Genomic DNA, 21,705 nt, shown 5'->3' with positions numbered 1-21,705 from the left:
TTTAGAAAGAAAACAATTAACAGGTAAAATAACTGACATATGTGCCAATTAGACCAAAAAAAAAACAAGCCGCTAGCATTTTACAAATAACTTCAATGTCACTTGAATTTAATGGGTAGCAATTAACCCCTTACGTAAGTTTGAAGAAGAGATTGGCTCATGCAATTGCCGTCAATTTATAGTATGTTTCATCAAACGTTGATTCTACTGTACAGTGTACATTTGAGCACTTATTACATCCAGTTCCAGATATCATATTGTTGATGCTAAAACCTCAGGCATCCTCACCTTGGACTTGTCCGAGAGCGATTCTAAGTAGGAATGGTTCCCAAATGGAATCAGGTGGTACCTGATGCAAAACAAACATCATCTCAATTGCAGCATGTATTTCAGATAAATCGTTATATATAAATATTAGTAACAAATATTAAGTGTGCAATACTTTGTCGATGTTGAAATAGTATTTAAAGAAAATGCCGCCTTTGAGATGGTTCCTTGTATATAAATTACAAAAAATACAGATTATTGTCATGAATCCATCAGTGAGAACAGCCAAGGTGTAATGACCAAGAAATTTCTTAATTACAGTGAAACCAAGAATAATGAAACCCATTCCAGTGTTGAGCAAAGTAAATAACACCTTCACACTGTCAATAGATATGGTACAACTGTATGACACTAAATACAAGACATAATTTGACATCGCAATGTCGACTGATAGGCCTTTGCCGACAATATTCCATCGTTATATATTATACTTGTACCAAGTTTGATTTAAATCCCTTCAGCTGTTCTCAAGTATCACATTTTTACCTGACATTAACTCTGACCTTTGACCTCTTTATACTGAAATCTAATCAGTTCATATTTGCATCACAATATGCACTTTTACCGAGTTTGGTCAAAATCCCATCACTGGTTCACAAGTTATCACAGTAACATAATTTTTACCGAACAGGACCTCTCATCTTTGACCCCATAATCTAATCAGTTTACTTTACATCATTATACATACTTGTTATGTACCAAGTTTGACTTGCATGCCTTCAGCAATTCTTAAGTTATCGCGGTAACGAAAACTTATCATGGATGGACAGATGGACGGACAACCTGAAAACATAATGCCTTCAGTGACTTTGTCAGCAGAGACATAAAAAGTATGCCAATGCCGTTGTGTATGAGGATCAAGGGAAGATAAGGAGGAGGATGTGCAGGGATAAAAACATCTTGTGGAAGATGAGAAGAGACTACAGACCTCTGAAAAGAAAGGCCCATTTTATTTGCAAGTGCATGGAGAAGCAACACCGTCTGACCCCATGCTGCATTTATCTCACTCCACTCGACAGGGACACTTGGAAGACGGCCCAGACGGAAGTTATTGATGGTGCCAAAGTGCCCGCTATGCCTGAGAGAAGCCAAATAAAGGTCACAAACACTTCAGTGTGGCAGTATGTGTGACACTCACTCAGTAAACAATGAAACACGAATAACTGTGCATCAACATTTGCATGCATCTCAATTTACCATCACATACGGTGATAAAACAATGCCCAAACATAATCCATTGCAATTACAACTAGAAAACATCTGAAATTGCAAAGCCCATCCGCATCTGCTTTGTATTCAAACTCCTTCTTCTGTATGCTATACATTACGAAAACAGCAAAAAAAAATACAAAAAGAAATTGACGATTTTAGGCAACCTTTACCTTGATCTAAAATATTATATATATATATATATATGTATATATATATATATATATATATATATATATATATATATATATATGTGTATATATATATATATATATATGTGTATATATATATATATATATATATATATATATATATATATATATATATATATATATATATATATATATATATATATATATATATATATATATAAATAAAAAACAAAAAACAATCGGCTTCTAGCTTTTCATTGGTGAACCAATTTAGTGGCCCAATATGCCATGCCTTCATTTCAGGTCTAACCACCGTTTAGAGGCCATTTTTCCCCACAAAGCAGGGGTTGGCCTTTTTCGGGGACCGTGGTTGTTGTTGTTTTTTGGTCCCCTTTTTGAAACAATGTTTTACGGCCGGATGCCCTTCCTGCCGCCAACTCTGTCGCCTTTTTACGACACACAGGGAATTACCAGTGAACTGGTACTCAATTAGCCGACCTCGGAAGGATGACAGGCTGAGTCAACCCCCCTGGCGTTAAATTTCAACCCCCCTGGCGTTAAAAAATTTCAGGTCTATTGGATGAAAATTGATTTCATGTGATGCTGACCTTTGACCTCTTGACTAAATGATTAATTTGGCTTATCCATATTCCCATAATAAAGCTTTGTTGAAAATTTGATAAGAAATGCTGAAATGGTAAAAAAAAAGTTATGCTGAGTGGGACATGGTCTCATTACAAATTTATCAAAATATGAGCCTTACACAAAGGCCATTACAATAATAAACGAAATCCCTGCCTACTTGTCATCCAGGAATACATTCATTAGTTTGGCCAAGCCTTGGATTTGGATTGTAAAATTTAGTTTGAACATCTTATTTAAAGTGATCAAGTCATGGTAGATTTTGGAAGGATGGCTGGAAGTAAATAAATAATCCACATGTACGTTGAACAGACGAAAAAAAAAAAAAGACTAAAAAAAATGAAATAAATTGGCACAATATTCAATTGAAGACTTGGATGGGAAAAAAATGTCGACAAAAAAGGCCTTCCAAAGAGCTTGGTTTCATCAGTAGAAATTTTTATTTTTTAAAGTTTTATTCATTTATTAACACCACAGGGGAAGGAAGGGTCAATCCCAGAAATCAAAAGGACCCCCATGGGTTGAAAAGCAAAGATTCAGATATCTTTGTAGACAAACAAAGAGCATTCCAGATGGCACCAACAATACAAATTTGTGGTCTTGAAAGGGCCTCTTGGAACCCAGTGCTCAGTGAAGCTCGTCACAAACTGGCAAAGAAGGGGACTCAATAGTATGCACCAGAGGAAGAGGCAGCCATTCAGGGCACTACAACCGGGTTCGGGTCTCTAGCCCGAACCCAGTTTGGGCCTCTTCGGGACTCCAACTGCACCATCTAGCAAGGCAGAAAGAACCCTAAAAAACCCACAAATAAAATCTCTTAAGGCAGGCAGATGGATGGGTAACAGAACTAATGGTCCAATTTCAAGTGGCGGTACTGCCCTGCGTGGCTACGAGCAGCCAACTAAATTAGTTATTTTATGATCCCAATTAAAAAGGCAATAAATTACAAATATAATGGCATGACCTCTGCTGATCTCGCCTCTTCCCAAGTCAATATCCAGGTTCAAGCCCTAAGCTATCAGGAGGAAATGAACACATCCTGTTTAACGACTTGGTGTGTTCACCGTGTCAGGATTCCACTGTTGTATCGATAGTTGTCAAGCCACCTCTGACCCGACATGTCTTCTAACCTTGGCTGGGAGAGAACGGGGGTAGAAAAGATCATGGTTTTTGATGGGGGATCTGAAATGGTGGTGGACAGCAATCTTGAAAACCTGGAGGGAAGAATGAGATTGAAGAGAATGTGGAAGTTGATTCCATAGGTGGGTGAAAAGAGGAAAGAATGAGTGGAGGGTGAGCAGTGATTCTGGATTATGAGAGCTACACCAGAAGAGATTTTTAATTATTTATTTTGGCAGGCCTTGTGTTCCCTACAGAAACCTAGGGGTGAGGAGGGGCAGGGCATGGAAAGAGCAGAGGTTGCAAGACCAGAAAGGAGGTGGTAGAAGACAGACGACCAACCTGTCTATGATGTGAAGTGATAGGCCCATAGACACAGTATCATCAGGGGGGATTCCAATGATCTTGAAGGTCTTGGTTTCCATGGCGTTAATCTGAGCAAGGTGTGAGGCAGGCTCGTGACCAGCCCAAAGCACAAAGGGAAAAGCAGTACTACATCATACTGCAGATGAAGGTTTTGTAGGTGAAAAAAAAGGTACAGGGGTAGAAAGGGCAATTCTTCAGATACAAAGGGCAATCAATTCTACTCTATTATGTAGATACCGAGCAGGCAAAGCACCAGAAACCAGAAAGATAGTTTGTAATCAGATCCTATTCCTTGAAAAATGTGTGCGTTCTATGGGGCCATCGATTTTGCAAACACAAAATGTATGCTCTTTTATATACATATTTTATTTATCTGCTTCATCCTTCATCCCCCTCCCCCCCCCAACCCCACTAACCAATCCCACAAACCATTTGTAATAATAATTTTTTAGAAAGTCCCCTAAAGACTGTTTTCCAAGAATAAAAAAAAAAGTATTACAGTAAGAATTCGCAATCCACCGTATGCCTCTTTCATTCATTAACTGTGGTAGCTTGATGGTGCACAGACACACCATATATGGAATGTAGCATTGAAAACGTTGGTTTTCTTGAACTTGTCCAGCTGCATCTGAGCATAACGCATCTGGTTGTCAGCACTCCTTTGCTCATCCTCACATTCTAGCAGCTGCCTCTTGAACTCACCATATTCACGTTGGTATCTAAGACATAGGAAAGTTAGAGGACCATGAAATTGTCATAACCCATTGTAATATATTACCCTATAAAATCCAAGCTTAAGGAAAACAAAGTGAAATGAGGGTTAATATTTGGGATGACAAACTGCAATTTTCAATTTTGGCTATGCTCCAAGAGAACAGAGAGATATAAAATTGAACTGGAAAAACTTGGAGCAGGAAAAACAAAAGATTCTAAACATACATAAAATGGGACTTAGGAGCATTAAAAATTCATAAAATAGGATTTAGGAGCGTTGATGTGGTGCCCGGAACCATCTTACACACTCCGTGTCAGGATTGCTGGTCTTACTTTCTGTCTCACTCAAACTGCCACTACCGGGATAGCTTCAACCTCTTTCTTGCAAACAAACATCATACAATTTTCATCATACACTTTCCTTCATTTTTATTTAAGGCCTGGCCTTGATGAGGGCTATATAGCCCATGCCTGGTGCCTTCAACATAAAAAAAAATACAAATTCAAAATTAAACATGTTCAGTTTTTGGATCATCAGACCAGCATGGTTAAAATTAACTAACACACACGAGCATGCACGCACACATAAGCACAGACAAACTTCTCCCCTTGGTCCATTAGGTGATGATTGAGAGGCATTGATCTTAACAGCAAGGGGAGAGAGGAGGAAAAAGGGAGTGTTCTGAAGAGAGCACTCGCGATCTGAGTGAGGTGGAGGTTTGATGAAAGACAGAGCCATTGGCCAGCCATCAAGGGGTGTGCGGTTGTTTGTGTCTCTGACAGACCATGTGAGGCCGTGAACGCTGAGAATGACAGCTTCGGAAGCGACATGGCTGGAGTGGAGAGGAGCGATCAGGCATGGATATGTGGATTGCCGAGAATCGCACTAAGCTCTGCGGCCTACAGACCGAGACGAAACCTCGCGGACGATTGCGTCTTGAGCGCACTGCGTGGAGATCGAGGCGATTGTCGTGCTACGAGGCTGGTGGCGGACATCGTTGGTCTTATGGGCCGGGTAGAGAAGAGGGAGGTAAGCCCAAAGCGATGCAACACTACTTTCGCTTTGGTTGGGATGTTGGGCAGCTCTTGCTGCAATGCCCAAGGGGAAATAACAGTACCGAGGCACCAGGGGATGGGGCGGGACATCAACAAAAGACAAAAACGAAGCTTGTGTTGAGACTAAAATAAAACAAAACAAGAACAGATACATTCAAAGTACACCGCCCCATGCCAAATAAATAAATAACATCCGCCAGTGCGGCATTGCTGGGGCGCCCACGGCGCCCGGCCATGCAGCACATAGAGACGATATTGGGAGGGAGAGGTGTAGAATAATTGATTGACTAATTGTGAAATTAAAATAAATATATACAACAACAGGCATTTTAAGGCCATTTTCCCTGCAAGAGCGGGGGTTAGCCTTGCGGTCCCCATGATAATATTCTCCATTTTGCCCTATTTTCTGCATCTCCCCTTGTTAACCTCCTTGCCCGCATTTATTCTTCGACCATCTTTAGCCAAGTCTTTCTCGGTCTTCCCCGTCCTCTACATTCTACATAAAAATATGACATAAAATATTAATTTCTACATAAACTTCGACAAAATATTGTTACGGGGTCCTCCCCTTACCTCTGGTCTCGGTAGACCTCCGAACCCCGAGAGGGTCCCCAGCAGAAAGATATGTTATCCTTGGTTGAAATCAAGCAAATAATGAAACCCTCAATGGGACCAGCAAATGAAACCGTCAAATCAATAATGCAACCACACCAGGTTATGAACAAACATTAATCTATATATATAAAACACAGTTTGTGTGTGTGTGTATGTGTATGTGTATGTGTGTGTGTGTGTGTGTGTGTGTGTGTGTGTGTGTGTGTGTGTGTGTGTGTAATGTTACCGGTAGACTCCTATACGGAGAGGCTCACGTACTTGATATTTGGCACAGACATGGCCATTGAGCCTGGGACGAACATGGCCGACCTAAAAATTGATTTCATAATATTTTTTTTACCATATTTTTACCTCAGCGTGAAATATTATGACTGGAATCTGACCGGTAGCAGAGCAGCGCGCTGATTCGCTCAGAGCGATCACGTGATGTTCGTTGCCGCCATTAACTCAGTTAAGCGTTCGCACATATTTCAGAGTGAAAAGCAATTGCGTTTTTGCCGGGTACTTCTGCATGATTAGCATTTAGCATGATTTAGCAAGATTTAGCATAGATAGTAGCATGTTTCACATAGATTTTTTTTCAGCGAGCAGAAGTACCGGCATTGTACGAATAATATATAGATAGTGCCGTGTAGGGCGGAGTGATGCCACTGTGGGAGGGAACGAGCAAGGTCGCTGTGGGCGGGACCGAGCGAGGTCGCTGTGGGCGGGGCTGGGCGAGGTCACTGTGGGCGGGACCGAGCGAGGCAGCTATGGGCGGGGCCGAGAGAGGTCGCTGTGGGCGGGGCCGAGCGAGGTCTGCGTTAGTGCGTTGCCGTTGCCTGGTATAAAAAGATGGTGCTTGATGCTCTCTGCGTCAAGATATGGACTTGATGTCCGTATCTTTACAACAGACATTCCAATGATGATGATGATAAATGTAATACCACTCAAGGAAGGCCCACAACTCAAGAGAGTGGAAAAAAACAATAAAATGAACAAAAATACGGGGAAGGAGAAGCAACCACTCAGAAGAATGACAGAAAATCATTTCCCTTAAATTTACCGTGTTCACCAACTAGCACGACCATACCACTTACCTCTGGTTCAAACTGTATTTCAAATATTCAAACGGTTTTTACATGCTGCCGTCTCCTAGCAACCAATGAAATTTTTCAAAAATATTGTAGTACATTTATTTTTTAATAATGTACCATATTTACGGCAGTATATATATTTACGCCATGAGTAAGGAAGGAAAATTTCCAGCGCGCTCATTCGCTCATTCGCGCTCATTGATGACGATCACGATCACGTGATGACGTGATGTTCCTTGCCGCCATAAACGCACAGCAAGTAGCATAGATTTTAGCATGATTAGCATTTAGCATGATTTAGCATGATTTAGCATAGATAGTAGCATGTTTCACATAGATTTTTTTTCAGCGAGGAATATTATACACGGATTCTGACCGGTGGCAGAGCAGCGCGCTGATTCGCTCAGAGCGATCACGTGATGTTCCATCTCCGCCGCCAGTTGGCTTCACGTTTCACGGAGTATGAGCGTTCTATATATTTTCAATTCAGTGCGCCCGACTCACTCACGTACTTGATTTGTGGCATAGACATGGCCATTGGGCCTTCATGGTGTAATTTGTGCGAGGCTTTTGTCCGAGTGAGCTTGAGTCGAGAGGGCGAATGTACGGGTTGGGAATGTACGGGTCTCCCTTCCCCCACCCGGCAACGCCGGTACTGGAGAGCGTCACAGGATCGGTGAGTCTCCAAAATCCGGTTCGTGCTGTTGCGAAGATTCAGGACGATGTCGCGATTGTTGTGCTGCTCTCCGACCATGAGAACTGCAACGTCATTGTTGACTGGCCCTCCCCCCCCCTCCCCCCCCCTCCGTCCTCCCCTCCCCCCCCTCCGTCCTCCCCTCCCCCCCCTCCGTCCTCCCCTCCCCCCCCCCCTCCCGTCCTCCCCTCCCCCCCCTCCCGTCCTGCCCTCCCCCCCCCTCCCGTCCTCCCTTCCCCCTCCACCCTACCCCCTCTCCTTTCCCCCTCCCCCACCCCTCTCCCCCCCCTCTCCTCTCCCATCCCTCCCCCTCCCCCCTCTCCTCTCCCATCCCTCCCCTCTCCTCTCCCATCCCTCCCCTCTCCTCTCCCATCCCTCCCCCTCCCCTCTCCCTCCCGCTCCCCCCTCTCCTCTCCCTCCCCCCCCTCTCCTCTCCCATCCCTCCCCCTCCCCCCTCTCCTCTCCCATCCCTCCCCTCCCCCCTCTCCTCTCCCATCCTCCCCCTCCCCCTCTCCTCTCCCATCCCTCCCCCTCCCCCCTCTCCTCTCCCATCCCTCCCCCTCCCCCCTCTCCTCTCCCATCCCTCCCCCTCCCCCCTCTCCTCTCCCATCCCTCCCCCTCCCCCTCTCCTATCCCTCCCCCTCCCCCCTCCCCCCTCTCCTCTCCCATCACTCCCCCTCCCCCCCTCTCCTCTCCCATCCCCTCCCCCTCCCCCCTCCCCCCTCCCCTACCCCCCCCTCTCCCCTCTCCTCCTCCTCCTCCTCCCCCCCTCTCCTCCTCCTCCCCCCCTCTCCTCCTCCCCCCCCTCCCCCCTCTCCTCCTCCTCCCCCCCTCCCCCCTCTCCTCCTCCTCCCCCCCTCTCCTCCTCCTCCCCCCCTCTCCTCCTCCTCCCCCTCTCCTCCTCCTACCCCTCCCCCCCTCTCCTCCTCCTCCCCCTCCCCCCTCTCCTCCTCCTCCCCCTCCCCCCCTCTCCTCCCCTCCCCCTCTCTCCTCCCCTCCCCCCTCTCCTCCCCCCCTCTCCTCCTCCTCCCCCTCCCCCTCTCCTCCTCCTCCCCCCTCTCCTCCTCCTCCCCCTCCCCTCCTCTCCTCCTCCTCCCCCCCTCTCCTCCTCCTCCCCCTCCCCCCCTCTCCTCCTCCTCCCCCCCTCTCCTCCTCCTCCCCCCCTCTCCTCCCCTCCCCCCTCCTCCCCTCTCCTCCCCTCCCCCCCTCTCCTCCCCTCCCCCTCCCCCCTCTTCTCCCTCACGTTTATACACTGAATGCCGGGTACTTCCCCCCTCTCTTCTCCCCCCCCCCTCTCCTCCCCTCCCCCCCGTTCCCCTCCCCTCCTCTTCCCCCTCCCCTCCCCCGCCCGGCAATGCCGGGTACTTCTGCTAGTATATTATAAATCACACAAAAAGAGCCATACAACAATGGGGGCAATCAACCCCTACTATCAAATCTTACGATGGTAACCTTATCAGGCCCCTTAACCCCAAACTCACGGCACCTCCCCAATGTCTCTGTACCCCTCCAAGGCGAAGTCCCAATGTCTCTGTACCCCTCCAAGGCAGAGTCGATGCACTCCCGCGATCGGGGAGTCAAGGCCCGATCAAAGTCAATTGAGGCGTAGGCGAGCGAGGCGACCTCGAAATCATGTGGTTCAGCACCCAGCAATACAGCGGTGGAAAGGAACCTCACAAAGACGCGCTCCAACGTACAGGTTTGTGGTTCAATCAGCGAGCCTCCGTATAATTCTCAAGCGCCCTTTCTTGCACAGCCGTCCCCAGCAAACCACCGGGGAATAATGCCCAGCCGACGCGACAAAAACCGGTTCACTGCAGGTTGCTCGCGTGGCGAAGATGGTGGACGGCTTTCACTCGAACCCAGGCTTTGAGGCCAGGATACTCCAGAACCTCAATGAGGATACCCGACGACACAGGCTCCACCGCACTCCGGCGATATCTCTTATCGCCCGAACTTCCCTTCAAGGACGCAAAGTTCACTCGCACTGTACGTCGACCGCTCGGTCCGGAGCTTCCACAAAAACGTCTGTTCACGATCTCCTACCGCCTCTTCTTCCTCGCTCCACCTCTTCCGGTCACGATCCGGATGTCCGGCCACATTTTTACCAGGAGCGCTTTTAAATCTTTTAACCACAATAACCCTTTCCCTTCAACCACAATCACCAGAATACTTAGAACCAACAACAATAATCATAACAACAATCATTAGGGCCGAATCCGTAACACTTCCCCCCCTCAAGAAAGAAAGTTTGAACACAGAGAAAACTTTCTTTGCATGCCCTCTTTAAACAAGCAAAAGTAAATTCACAACCCAAATCAGCAATCCCCGTGGGCAACAATATTCAACCTTCCCCAAAAATAAAGCAACAAAATTTTACACAACCCCCAGAGCTTTCCAAAGTTAATTCCCTCTGGACCAAGCGTCAACAACGACATTGTCCCTGCCCCTCTGATTTTTACTTCTAGTTTCTCTTGAATGAAGGTTAAGGGGTTGTGATCAAACACCCAAAGGCCAGCAAATCTATAGCACTTTCCCCGGGAGGCCGAACTGAAAGCCAGGTTCCATGGTGGTTGGGTGGTGAGGCCTGGAAGTATTCACTACATGGACGCCTTTAGGAACGTGGAGTTCACAGTTAGTCCGGGGAGGAAAGTTCACTACCTGGACGCCTTTAGGAACGTGGCGGTTAGTCCGTGTAGGAATCTTGGCTCGGCGGCTCCGCAGCATTCAGTGCTTCAACTTTTCCGGACTCCTAATAATTATGGTGGGACCACTTGTCACAGTAATCACCTGACTGGCAGTCTCCTTCTCGGCCACTGCTCTGATAATCCTTCCTTCGGGAGCTGTCATAACTCTGGAAGCCTCCATAATAATATCGCTTGCGGCCACAACCACTACTACTCCGTGGTCCTCCTCTGTAGCCCCCTTGACCCCGAGAAAATGCCTTCCCTACTGTGATGGTCCGACCCTCCAACTCCTTGCTATTCAGATCCTTTTCTGCCTCTCTGGCATCCTTTGAGTTTTCAAACGTGACAAAGCCAAACCCTCTTGACTTTCGTGTCTCCCTGTCTTTTATCAGCAGCACTTCCAAAAGCGGTCCATCGTTGCTGAAGGCAGACTCCAAAACATCTCCCTTTGTTTTGAAGTTCAGTCCACCTACAAATAACTTGCTAAACTTGTCGCCATCCCTAACTGGTGTGGTGTTATTTTCCCTACTGGGATTTTTTAACAACCATCGGGTTACCATAAACTTGACCACCGGCCAAATCATTCCCGATAACAACCGATACTCCCTCTACAGGAAGCGTGGCTTGTAAACCGACGGTGACCGGTCGTGACACCAAATCAGACTCCAAATGGATGACATGAAGTGGAGCACTAACACAGCCACCAATCCCCTGTAAACGAACACTATCCCCAGTTGCCGTCTCATTGGACCATGGCAAGATGCCTTCAAGCATTAAAGATTGATGTGCTCCTGTGTCCCTCAATATCCTAACCGGTCTCCGGTTAGTCGAGGCTCCATCCAGTGACACAAACCCCTCGGAAATAAATGGTTGGTAACCCTTTTGAGGGCGATTTCTCACAATGGCCATCGCATTTGGAGTCGTACTAGTCGAACTCCGCTCCTGATTTTCCTTTCCCAGAGCATAACAGTTGGACATCCAGTGTCCAGGTTAATGGCAAAAAGTGCAAGGAGGTCCTCCTCATGGCAGACCTCCTCGTTCTCCTTGTGGCAGACCACGAGGAGAAACTCGTGGTCTGCCAAGGCATGGGGGCGGCGGTCTGCCTCGAGCCCCCTGGAAGATAAGTCTGTCTTGGGCCCTTAGTCTTCTGATTTCGAAAAGTTGTGGTGTCAGAGTGGTCCGCATTTTCATCCCGAGGCCGCCCCCATGGATTTTCACTCTCCGCCCCTGATGTACCATAGCTCCCCTGGCTAGGTCTGGGTGAGAAGTTCGGTTTGTGGAACCCCATCCTGTGTGTTAAGGCATAGTCATCTGCCATGGTGGCTGCCTCATACAGCTTTGGTACTTTCCTTTCCTCCAGATGAACTTTAATGTCCTCGTGGACACACTGTTGGAATTCCTCCACCAGGATCAATTGTCGCAATTGTTCGAAGTCTTTCCCAACTCCTTTTGAATCACACCACCTATCAAACATGGTTTCTTTCAATCTGGCAAACTCCACATGGGTCTCACTCTCCCTCCTCCTGGCATTCCGGAATTTTTGCCGGTAAGCTTCCGGGACCAATTAATAGGCTTTGAGAATGTGTTTCTTCAATACCTCGTAATCTGCACATTGGTCAATCGGTAAAGCCGAATAAATCTCTTGAGCTTTACCCACCAGAACACTTCGCACTAGTATGGACCAGTACTCCTCAGGCCAGTTTAACTGTCGAGCCACTTTCTCAAAGTGTGGAAAAAACTTGGCTACCTCCTTTTCATTGAAGGGTGGAACCAGCCTCACATGTCTGTCAACATCCCAGGTGTTCTGACTAGGTGTCGAACCAGTCAGCAGGGATGGTACCTCTCCCCGTTCTCTCATTAACTCCAGCTCCTTGACTTTAATTTCCTGCTGACGCGCCAATTCACGGTCCTTTAACTCCCTGTCGGCTTTTCTCTCCTCTGCTTCAAGTTCCCTTGCAGCTCTCCTTTCCTCTGCTTGTTCCTTTTCTCTTCTTTCCTGGAGTTCTCTTTCCACTCTCCTTTCCTCGGTTCTTTCTTGTGCTTTTTTCTCTTCTACCCTTTCCTGGAGTTCTCGTTCCAGTTTTTTTTTTTTTTTTTTTTTTTGTATACTGAATCGAGGCTCGTGAAAGAGCTAACATTTATTTCATTTGCTGCTCTTTCCTTTTCTGCTTTCCTTTCCTCTGCTTTTAACCTTTCCTGGAGTTCTTGTTCCTGTGCTTTTTCCCTTTCCTGGCTCTAATTGCAACTCCAGTTTCGGGAGCTCCACATTTTCTTGCTCTTCTGGTAACCAATCCCAGGCTACCTCTTCCCATGCTTCGAATCCCACCATAGATTGTATCACCACTGTCTGCAACTCTGCCTTCTTCATATTAGTTCGGACCTCCAAGCTAAAATGTTTGGCCAATTTCAAGAGGTCCGATTTTACTAACGCTCTGAACTGTGCTTCACTAGGGGTCACTGTAAACTTCTCTGCGTCAAACTCCATAGTGACTACTGGTAACACCTGTTAACCTTCACACAATAAATTTTAACAAACAAAACAAAAAATATATTTTTTTTTTTGTTGTTGTTTGTTTTTGGAAAAAATTTGGGAATGTTGGAAAAAGTTCCAAATTTGGGAATTCTGGGAATGTTAGGGAATTCTTTCCCGGACTAAATTTAGGAATTTTTATATCCCGGACGCAGACCCAATTGCGAGCCCACGAATATCAATTGGACGAGCCCCCAATTTCTGTTACGGGGTCCTCCCCTTACCTCTGGTCTCGGTAGACCTCCGAACCCCGAGAGGGTCCCCGGCAGGAAGATATGTTATCCTTGGTTGAAATCAAGCAAATAATGAAACCCTCAATGGGACCAGCAAATGAAACCGTCAAATCAATAATGCAACCACACCAGGTTATGAACAAACAATAACATATTATAAATCACACAAAAAGAGCCATACAACAATGGGGGCAATCAACCCGACTATCAAATCTTACGATGGTAACCTTATCAAGCCCCTTAACCCCAAACTCACGGCACCTCCCCAATGTCTCTGTACCCCTCCAAGGCGAAGTCCCAATGTCTCTGTACCCCTCCAAGGCGGAGTCGATGCGCTCCCGCGATCAGGGAGTCAAGGCCCGATCAAAGTCAATTGAGGCGTAGGCGAGCGAGGCGACCCCGAGATCACGTGGTTCAGCACCCAGCAATACAGCGGTGGAAAGGAACCTCACAAAGACGCGCTCCGACGTACACGTTTGCGGTTCAATCAGCGAGCCTCCGTATAATTCTCAAGCGCCCTTTCTTGCACAGCCGTCCCCGGAAAACCACCGGGGAATAATGCCCAGCCGACGCGACAAAAACCGGTTCACTGCAGGTTGCTCGCGTGGCGAAGATGGCGGACGGCTTTCACTCGAACCCGGGCTTTGAGGCCAGGATCATCCAGAACCTCAATGAGGATACCTGACGACACAGGCTCCACCGCACTCCGGCGATATCTCTTATCGCCCGAACTTCCCTTCAAGGACGCAAAGTTCACTCGCACTGTACGTCGACCGCTCGGTCACGATCCGGATTTCCGGCCACATTTTTACCAGGAGCGCTTTTAAATCTTTTAACCACAATAATCCTTTCCCTTCAACCACAATTACCAGAATACTTAGAACCAACAACAATAATCATAACAACAATCATTAGGGCCGAATCCATAACAATATTAATCAATAAAATTAAAATAAATATATAATAATCGTAAAATAAGAAAATTCTTAATCAATTGGCTTATAGCATACATAAGCCACCAGTGTTTCATCCGAATCTGTAACTTTTTGAAAACTACTTAAATAATTAATAAACAAAAAATAAATAATTAATCAATTAATTGACTAATCAATAAATAATTAATCGATTACTTGATTAATCAATAAATCCAAAATATCCTTTATAGCCACATAACTTGGTCATTGTCATGTCCAAATATCAGCTTCCTTGGTCAAAAGGTGCCTGAGATATTGCCCAGATGAGAAAGGAAATAAATAAGTACTGAATTAATCGATAATAACTAAGTAATGAATCAATTAATTGATTAATCAAAAAACAAAAAATATCATTTTTGCCAAAGCACGTGCTCACCATTGTGCCGAAATTTCAGTTTCCTAACTAAAAGGATGGCTGAGATATCGCCCAGACAAACAAGAAAACAAACAAACAAACAAACAAACAAGAAACCAACCAGAGTTAAAACTGAGTACTCCCTTTCAGCACGCATCATTGCCAGGCCCCCTTCAGTGCCCAGAAATGATCTCATGCAGCGCCTGGAGATGGCATAGGAAAGGAGCGGTGTACAACACTGAATAATGGGACATAGACCCCATTACAGTCAGAGTGCTAAGTCTGTGCAGCGCAGCGAGAAGTCACAATGTATACTGTAAAGAATAAAGGGCTGAACCTAGTCTTGTGAGAAAAAAAAACCAGACCATCTCACAGGGAGACAGGGATCTGCACCAAGTTGAGAGGCTGAGGAGGTGCTACCTGTCTCCACAAAACCAAAAATAAAGCTCCATAAGAGAAATCTAAACAACAAAAGTTGGAGCATAGAACAGAAATACATCATCCTCTCCTGCAAGGTGTAATCAATCCATGAGCAGTGGAGAATGCTTGGCAGGTTGGCAAGATTAATTGACCAGTTAAAGAAGATAAAATTGGCAACCAGAAAAGAGACGTTTCCATATCATAAATTTAAAAAAATTGCATCAACAACCTGCAAGTTCCTGATTAAAAGTAGAAGAGAAAGAACATTCAGAGCCAGAAGCCAAGTGTCAAAAGGTATGAGGAGGATGGGAGCCAAGGGCTCACCGGGGTGGGTGGCGGACTGGGGGGAGGGGGGCAGGTGGTGGATGTGAGTCTATGACCACAGTGGTGCAAGGAGGGGCTTTGCGGCAAAGTCAGGTCTGAGAATGCAGCATGACACAGAGGACCCATCAGCGGAAACAAGGTATGGGGGTTGAAAGGATACAAACCCATCTTGGGAGAGTGAGCAGATAAGACACACTGGCATGAACAGGGTGACACTAACACAGACAAAAGGGATGAAAATGGGAATGGTGAATGATGATCATTAGGAAGAGGAGGGGAAATGGCAGAATGAAGAATGTTGCATTTTACTTTTGTGTCGTGTAAGTTTACTCGTCTGTGGGTTCGAGTAATAAACCCTGTGGTGGCCGTCCGGCGTCCGTTCAGCTAAGACTTCGGGGCATTTCCCGTGCGCGCGAAAAAATAATCCTGCCAAGTTTCGAAATATGCCTCAGAGTTAACTGTTCAGCTTTCCATCCAAGGCTGGTCTTCATCGGCTACGGACTTGACAATATTGTATGTATGTACAGGCTTGGCATTTAATATGGAATATTTTTTTTTTCTTGACTTGGGTTTACTTTCTGAACTCAGTAAATCAATCTGGTGAGTTTCTTTTACCCTTCGGTGATGTCTTTGTTGAAAGAACCATGTCACTGATTGTCTTTCGCAGCAAGAAGTCAATAACAGGATTATATCACAGGTGGTGTGACAAAATGTAAGGACAGGTACATTTGACGATTGGCTTCACAATCGGGTATACAAGGGTTGTTGCATTCTGTATTAGTGGAAAACAACTGCTGCACGTCTACAAAAGTTATTGCCGCTTCCTCGGGAGATGGTCCGTCAACTTGACAATGCTGTTTGTCATGGAGTGGTGGCTTTACGAAATTCTGGCATGAAACAGCGTGCTATTGCTCGGCAGTATGGCATCACTCAAGGTCAGGTGTCAAAGATCCTGAAACGAGATGCTCAGAGGGGTGTCCCTACTCCAATACCGAGGCCAGGCCGTCCACGCAGAACCACAAGGAGAGATGATCGCCAGCTGTTAGTCTGCAATGGCCGTACCAAGTCAGCTAATCGGCTTAGGGCTGAGTGGCAGCAACTGACAAATGTGCCTGTATCCAGAAGGCTGGTCAACCAACGACTGGTTCAAGCACGCTATCGTGCCAGGCGTCCCCTGAAAAAGCCACGCCTGACCAGACAACACAGCCAGCGCCGATTGCAGTGGGCCAGAGTGCACCGTCAATGGCAGCCAGGACACTGGAATCACGTGACCTTCAGTGACGAGTCTAGATTTCTGGTCTATCGTCAATATGGCCGCGTCCGAGTGCGCAGACAAGTGCATGAAGCCCACAACGAAGATTGTATAGTGCCAAGAGTCCATGCTGGAGGTGGTGGGGTGACCGTTTGGGCTGCTTTTCATGCAGGGGGCAAAACTGACCTGGTTGTTCTGAATGGAAACCTGAACCGGTTCAAGTACAGGGTCATTCTGGAAGAAACGTGCAGCCTTTCGAGGAAACTTTGTCTTCCAAGATGACAATGCACGGCCTCATCGTGCTCGCATGATCCAACACTTTCTTGCTGACCATGGTGTAGAGCATATGGAGTGGCCTGCCATGTCCCCGGATATGAATCCGATAGAGAACTTGTGGGCAGAATTATCGCGTCAAACCGACCACTTGGACCAGCAGCCGACCTCTGTGCGTGAATTGCAGGATGCTATTGTCACTGCATGGCAAGCGATTCCTGTCCAAACCTTGGCAAATCTCGTGAACAGCATGCCTCAATGTGTACGTGCTCTCCTGAATGCTCGTGGGGGTTACACGAAGTACTGAACTGTAATTTTACTGTCCGTAATCCCAGTCGTAATTTAACTTTTGTTTTGGTTTTAAAATATTTTGGCTAATGTGCAAAATAAAGAGATACTTCTGGAAAACGTCCAGAAGTTTAACACAGTACTGTCCATGAATTGAGTTCGATATCAGTTTACATCACTTTCAAGGATCAATTTATTTGTTTCGAAATGTCAAATGTGGTTTTTGTTTCTTTTAAAGGTCACATTAACAAAATCTAGAATAATTTCAACATAATTCCAATGAACTTTTGGTTCTATGACATCTTGAAAAGTAAGTTCACCCCCACAAAAAAAAGATTCCATATTAAATGCCAAGTCTATATATATATATATTGTTGCGGAGATAAGGACTGTATTTTTTTTGATTGTGTGCTGTACTATTATTATTATTGGTTATTCTGCGCCCCCCTACCTCCGGAGCTGTGTAAAGGTGAAAGGGCATCCCATAATTAGTCCACAAGCATACACGTCAGCCAAGTAATAGAATACCCCTGTTGATAGTTATCTCTTATTCTGTGTTCTCGGGTAAGGCTGTGTCTCCCATTAATTGAAGTACTCCATTGCACCAGTGAAAGAGAATAGATCCCCTTTCATTCCCATCCCCAAAAACCTCCATTTCCTATCACATCCCCTTTCGTCATTGCCGAGCCTCGATTGCCCATATTACATCCCCTCTCGTCATTGCTGAGCCCTCGATTCTCAATCACCTCCCCTCCAATAACTGCCATTGACCACGAGGCAGGGTCGGAGAAGAAAGGCGTGACTCCACCTCGTCATAGAGGGGAGGAGGGGCGTACCCGCCCGTCGTCATCGAGGGCAGAGCCCGAGGGTCGCGCGACCAACCAGGGCCGAGGTGAGCACCCCGATGGGCGTGTCCAAAACGCCGGCGGCTTAATGGCCGGAGGCGTTATAAAGGCGCGCACGCAGGAAGTGAAGAGTGAGTCGGTTGTCAAGAGTGAGTCGGTTGCCAGTAGAGAGTCGGTTGCCAGAGAGAGTTGGTCACAAAGAGTTGGTCACAAAGAGTTGGTCGTCAAGAGAGAGTCGTGAAGAGTCAGTCAGTGGAGTCGGTGGTCAGTTGGTTGCGGTGAGGAGTCGGTGGTGGCGGTCAGTGGTTGCGGTGAGGAGTCGAGGAGGGAGGACATCAGAAGACAGGAAGGCCTTGAGTTGGACTAAGCAAGAGAGGAAGTTGTTGGACTGGGTGGGACTAAGGAAGGAGAGAGAACCCGTCACACCAATCCACCAAGCTCCGCATTGGCTCCACCAAGCGTTCACCTCCACCAAGGCCCCACCAAGCTCCGCGTTGGCTCCACCAAGCGTTCACCTCCACCAAGGCTCCACCAAGCTCCGCGTAGGCTCCACCAAGCGTTCACCTCCACCAAAGCTCCACCAAGCTCCGCGTTGGCTCCACCAAGCGTTCACCTCCAGCCATCCACCTCCTGCCATTCCTGTCATTCCCCGCGTGAGTCTGTCTTTTGTTTGTTCTGTCCTGGGTTAATTAAGACTGTAGGTAAGCTAGTATTTTCCCTGTGTCACCTGCGTCTTATGTGCTTGTAAATAAACGTGACTGCTTTCTTTTTGCTTGTGTGTAAATAGTCAATAAATTTAGTAGTATTTCCAAACCTTTCTTTGCCTTCGTTTTCCTCTTTGCATTGCGTCGTTTTCGTCTTTTCCCTCATTGACTAGCTGCGGTGCGATCCGGCCAACGTTTGGGTGGAATCGGGGATCCTGTTAGGTCGCGGTTAAATACACCACCGCTCGGTCATCATAACATCTAAACCGCGATCTGTAACAATATATATATATTATATATATATATATATATATATATATATATATATATATATATATATATATATATATATATATATATATATATATATATTGTTGCGGATATGAGGACTGTATATATTTTTTTGATTGTGTGCTTTATTATTATTATTATTGTTATTCTGCGCCTCCTGCCTCCGGAGCTGTGTAAAGGTCAAAGGGCATCCCATAATTAGTCCATAAAGCATCCACACCACAGCCAATCATAGAATACCCCTGTTCAATAGTTATATCTTATTATGTGTTTTTAGGGTAAGGCTGTGTCTCCCATTAATTGAAATACTCCATTGCACAAGTGAAAGAGATAGATTCCCTTCATTCCCATTCCCAAAACCTCCATTCCCCCTTTTCGTCGATTAGAAACTACCTCCGCTCCAATTACCGCCATTGACCACGAGGCAGGGTCGGAGAAGAAAGGCGTGTCTCCACCTCGTCATAGAGGGGAGGAGTGAGCCAGCCCCACTCGACCAACCATGAGCCAGGGGTTTGGCTAGAGGGCGGAGGAAGAGCGATCGGGAGGTTCGCAAAGGTTGAGGGGCGGGCCCTATATAACCCAAAGGGAGGGCGTGTCCAGGGGAGATGAGCTTTGACCGGCAGACAAAAGGGAGCCCAAGCCGTTGAGAAGAGAGAGGGTCCAAGAAGCAGAGCTGAGTTGTGTGGTTTTGGTCGTCAGTGGTTGCGTTGTGGTGGTCAGTGGTTGCGTTGGTTGCGTTGAGTTGTCGGTGGTGAGGAGTGATTGGACCAAGAGAACATAGAGAACATCCAAGGAGAGGACATCCCAGAAAGCACAAAGCCTGTTGTAATCCTGGAAAAGCAGCGGCGGCCACAGCAGCAACAACACCCAACAGCTGCTTGGGGCCTGGATGGCGGTTTTGAGCAGGGCCGCGAAGGAACGGCGGCTGCTAAACGCGCCGATCGTGCTGCACAATACAACTCCAAGCCATCCTCTCCTTCCAGCCGATTCCTGTCATCATTCCCCGTGTGAGTCTGTCTTTTGTTTGTTCTGTCCCTGGGTTAATTAAGACTGTAGGTAAGCTAGCGTTGCACTGTGTATCTAATCTCGTCTGTAAATAAACGTGACTGCTTTCTTTTTGCTTATGTGTAAATAATAAATCCAATTACTCTTCTGTCCGTCTTCTCGTCTTATTCCTTTTCCTCTTTGCATTCGGTCGTTTTAGAGTTTTCCAGATTGGGCAGCTGCGGTGCGATACGGCCAAAGTTTGGGGTGAATCGGGTGAGTTGGGGAAGAATCGGGGGAACTGTTAGGTCGCGGTAATACACCACCGCTCGGTCAAGATAACATCTTGTCCGCGATCCGTAACAATTGGTGTCGAGGAGTGGGATACGAGGCCCGAAGCGCGCTTAACGCGCTCAAAATTACGAGCTGCTGAAAAATTGTGTTTTAAAGAAATAAAACCCGAATTTTGAAATCGCGCCATGGCTGGTCAAGGCGATCGGATGCCGGTGGGTGAGCTAGAGATAGACGGGGTGGAATCGACCCAGGACCTCGGGGAAATGTATATGGAGGATGTGGTTGAGGGGGTATCAGACGCACAAAATGGCGTCCTCGCGCACGTGGTTGTAGCGGCACCAAATTTTGCCGCGCCCGTGACCGAAGCAGCACCAAATTGCGCTGCGCACGTGGTCGCGGCAGCCGAGCCGGAGATACCAGGGTACATGCGATTTTTTATGGACCAATTGATGGCAAAAATGGATGCTCATAGTGAGCGAATGAGGGACGAAAGGAGGGCTAACAGTGAGCGGTTGGGAAACCAAATTGAAGCAACAACGAACGGAATGAGGGCCGATAGAGAGGCAAGGGAGCAGAGGGACAGAGACCGCAAGTTGGGCGAAAGGGTCCCAGGGGTGCACGAGGAGGTAACGCGGGTCGAGAAGCGCCGGTTGAGCGAAGCGGAGGAAAGCACGGGTACAATGACGGGGGTAGAAATCGCGACACGGGGTTTGGAAAAGCCGGCGACCGATGAGGTAGAGGGTGTTTTATTAAAGCCAACGGTCGTCGAGGGGAACAAAGACAAAGCAGTGCTGGGAATTAAAATTGAAGAGATGACGGAGGTAGCCCGGGAATTGCAGGGAGAAATGGAAAATGTGCAAAGTCCCTGCTCACATCACGATGCTGTGCCTAACCCGAATGGAAGTTTGCAGGTTTTGGTGCAGGGAGGAAGAAGAACCCCGAAGGTGAGACGTGCTGTGTATTGTGCTGGGAGATTTTGGAAGAGGATGTTTAGCGACAAAAGAATTTTCGCGCGCTTGGGATCGAGGAAGCATCCGGGCGTTGGTGAAGGGTCCCGTGTGAGTGGAAATGGCACGCGTGGGAGGAAAAAGTGTGCGTCGGCGAGTGGGTGTGTTATAAAGTGTGGGAGTGAAACCGAGTGCGAGCGAGAATGCACGTCGGGGTGTACGGAGTGTGACACGAGGAGTGAGTTGGTGGTGGAGCGGGTGCGAGAATGCACGCTTGGAATGGTCGAGGGTGTGCGAGGAAGCACACCTGAGTTAGTGGTAGCGCGGGTGTGGG

At 46.9% G+C, this 21,705-nt stretch overlaps 2 protein-coding genes across 7 annotated transcripts in view; both read right to left on the bottom strand.

The window, feature by feature from the left end:
* LOC137431519 (arf-GAP with GTPase, ANK repeat and PH domain-containing protein 1) overlaps positions 1 to 21,705 on the bottom strand; it is a 709,868-nt gene that overhangs the window by 610,547 nt on the left and 77,616 nt on the right. The gene's annotated exons all lie outside the window — the stretch shown is intronic.
* The window catches only part of BECN1 (beclin 1), a 79,387-nt gene that overhangs the window by 19,316 nt on the left and 38,366 nt on the right, over positions 1 to 21,705 (bottom strand). For all 6 annotated transcript variants that reach the window (XM_068122917.2, XM_078782183.1, XM_068122920.2 and 3 more), the window contains 3 exons: positions 4,388 to 4,534; positions 1,256 to 1,405; positions 289 to 349 (listed from right to left, as the gene is read on the bottom strand). In XM_068122917.2, coding sequence (XP_067979018.2) covers positions 289 to 349; positions 1,256 to 1,405; positions 4,388 to 4,534 — 358 coding nt within the window. The remainder of the gene's footprint in view (positions 1 to 288; positions 350 to 1,255; positions 1,406 to 4,387; positions 4,535 to 21,705) is intronic.

The sequence above is a fragment of the Myxine glutinosa genome, chromosome 7, assembly GCF_964187855.1.
Source record: "Myxine glutinosa chromosome 7, kmMyxGlut1.1, whole genome shotgun sequence".
Classification (NCBI taxonomy): Eukaryota; Metazoa; Chordata; class Myxini; order Myxiniformes; family Myxinidae; genus Myxine; species Myxine glutinosa.
The sequence above is the reverse complement of the archived record's forward strand: the minus strand, read 5'-3'. Positions and strand labels throughout refer to the sequence as shown.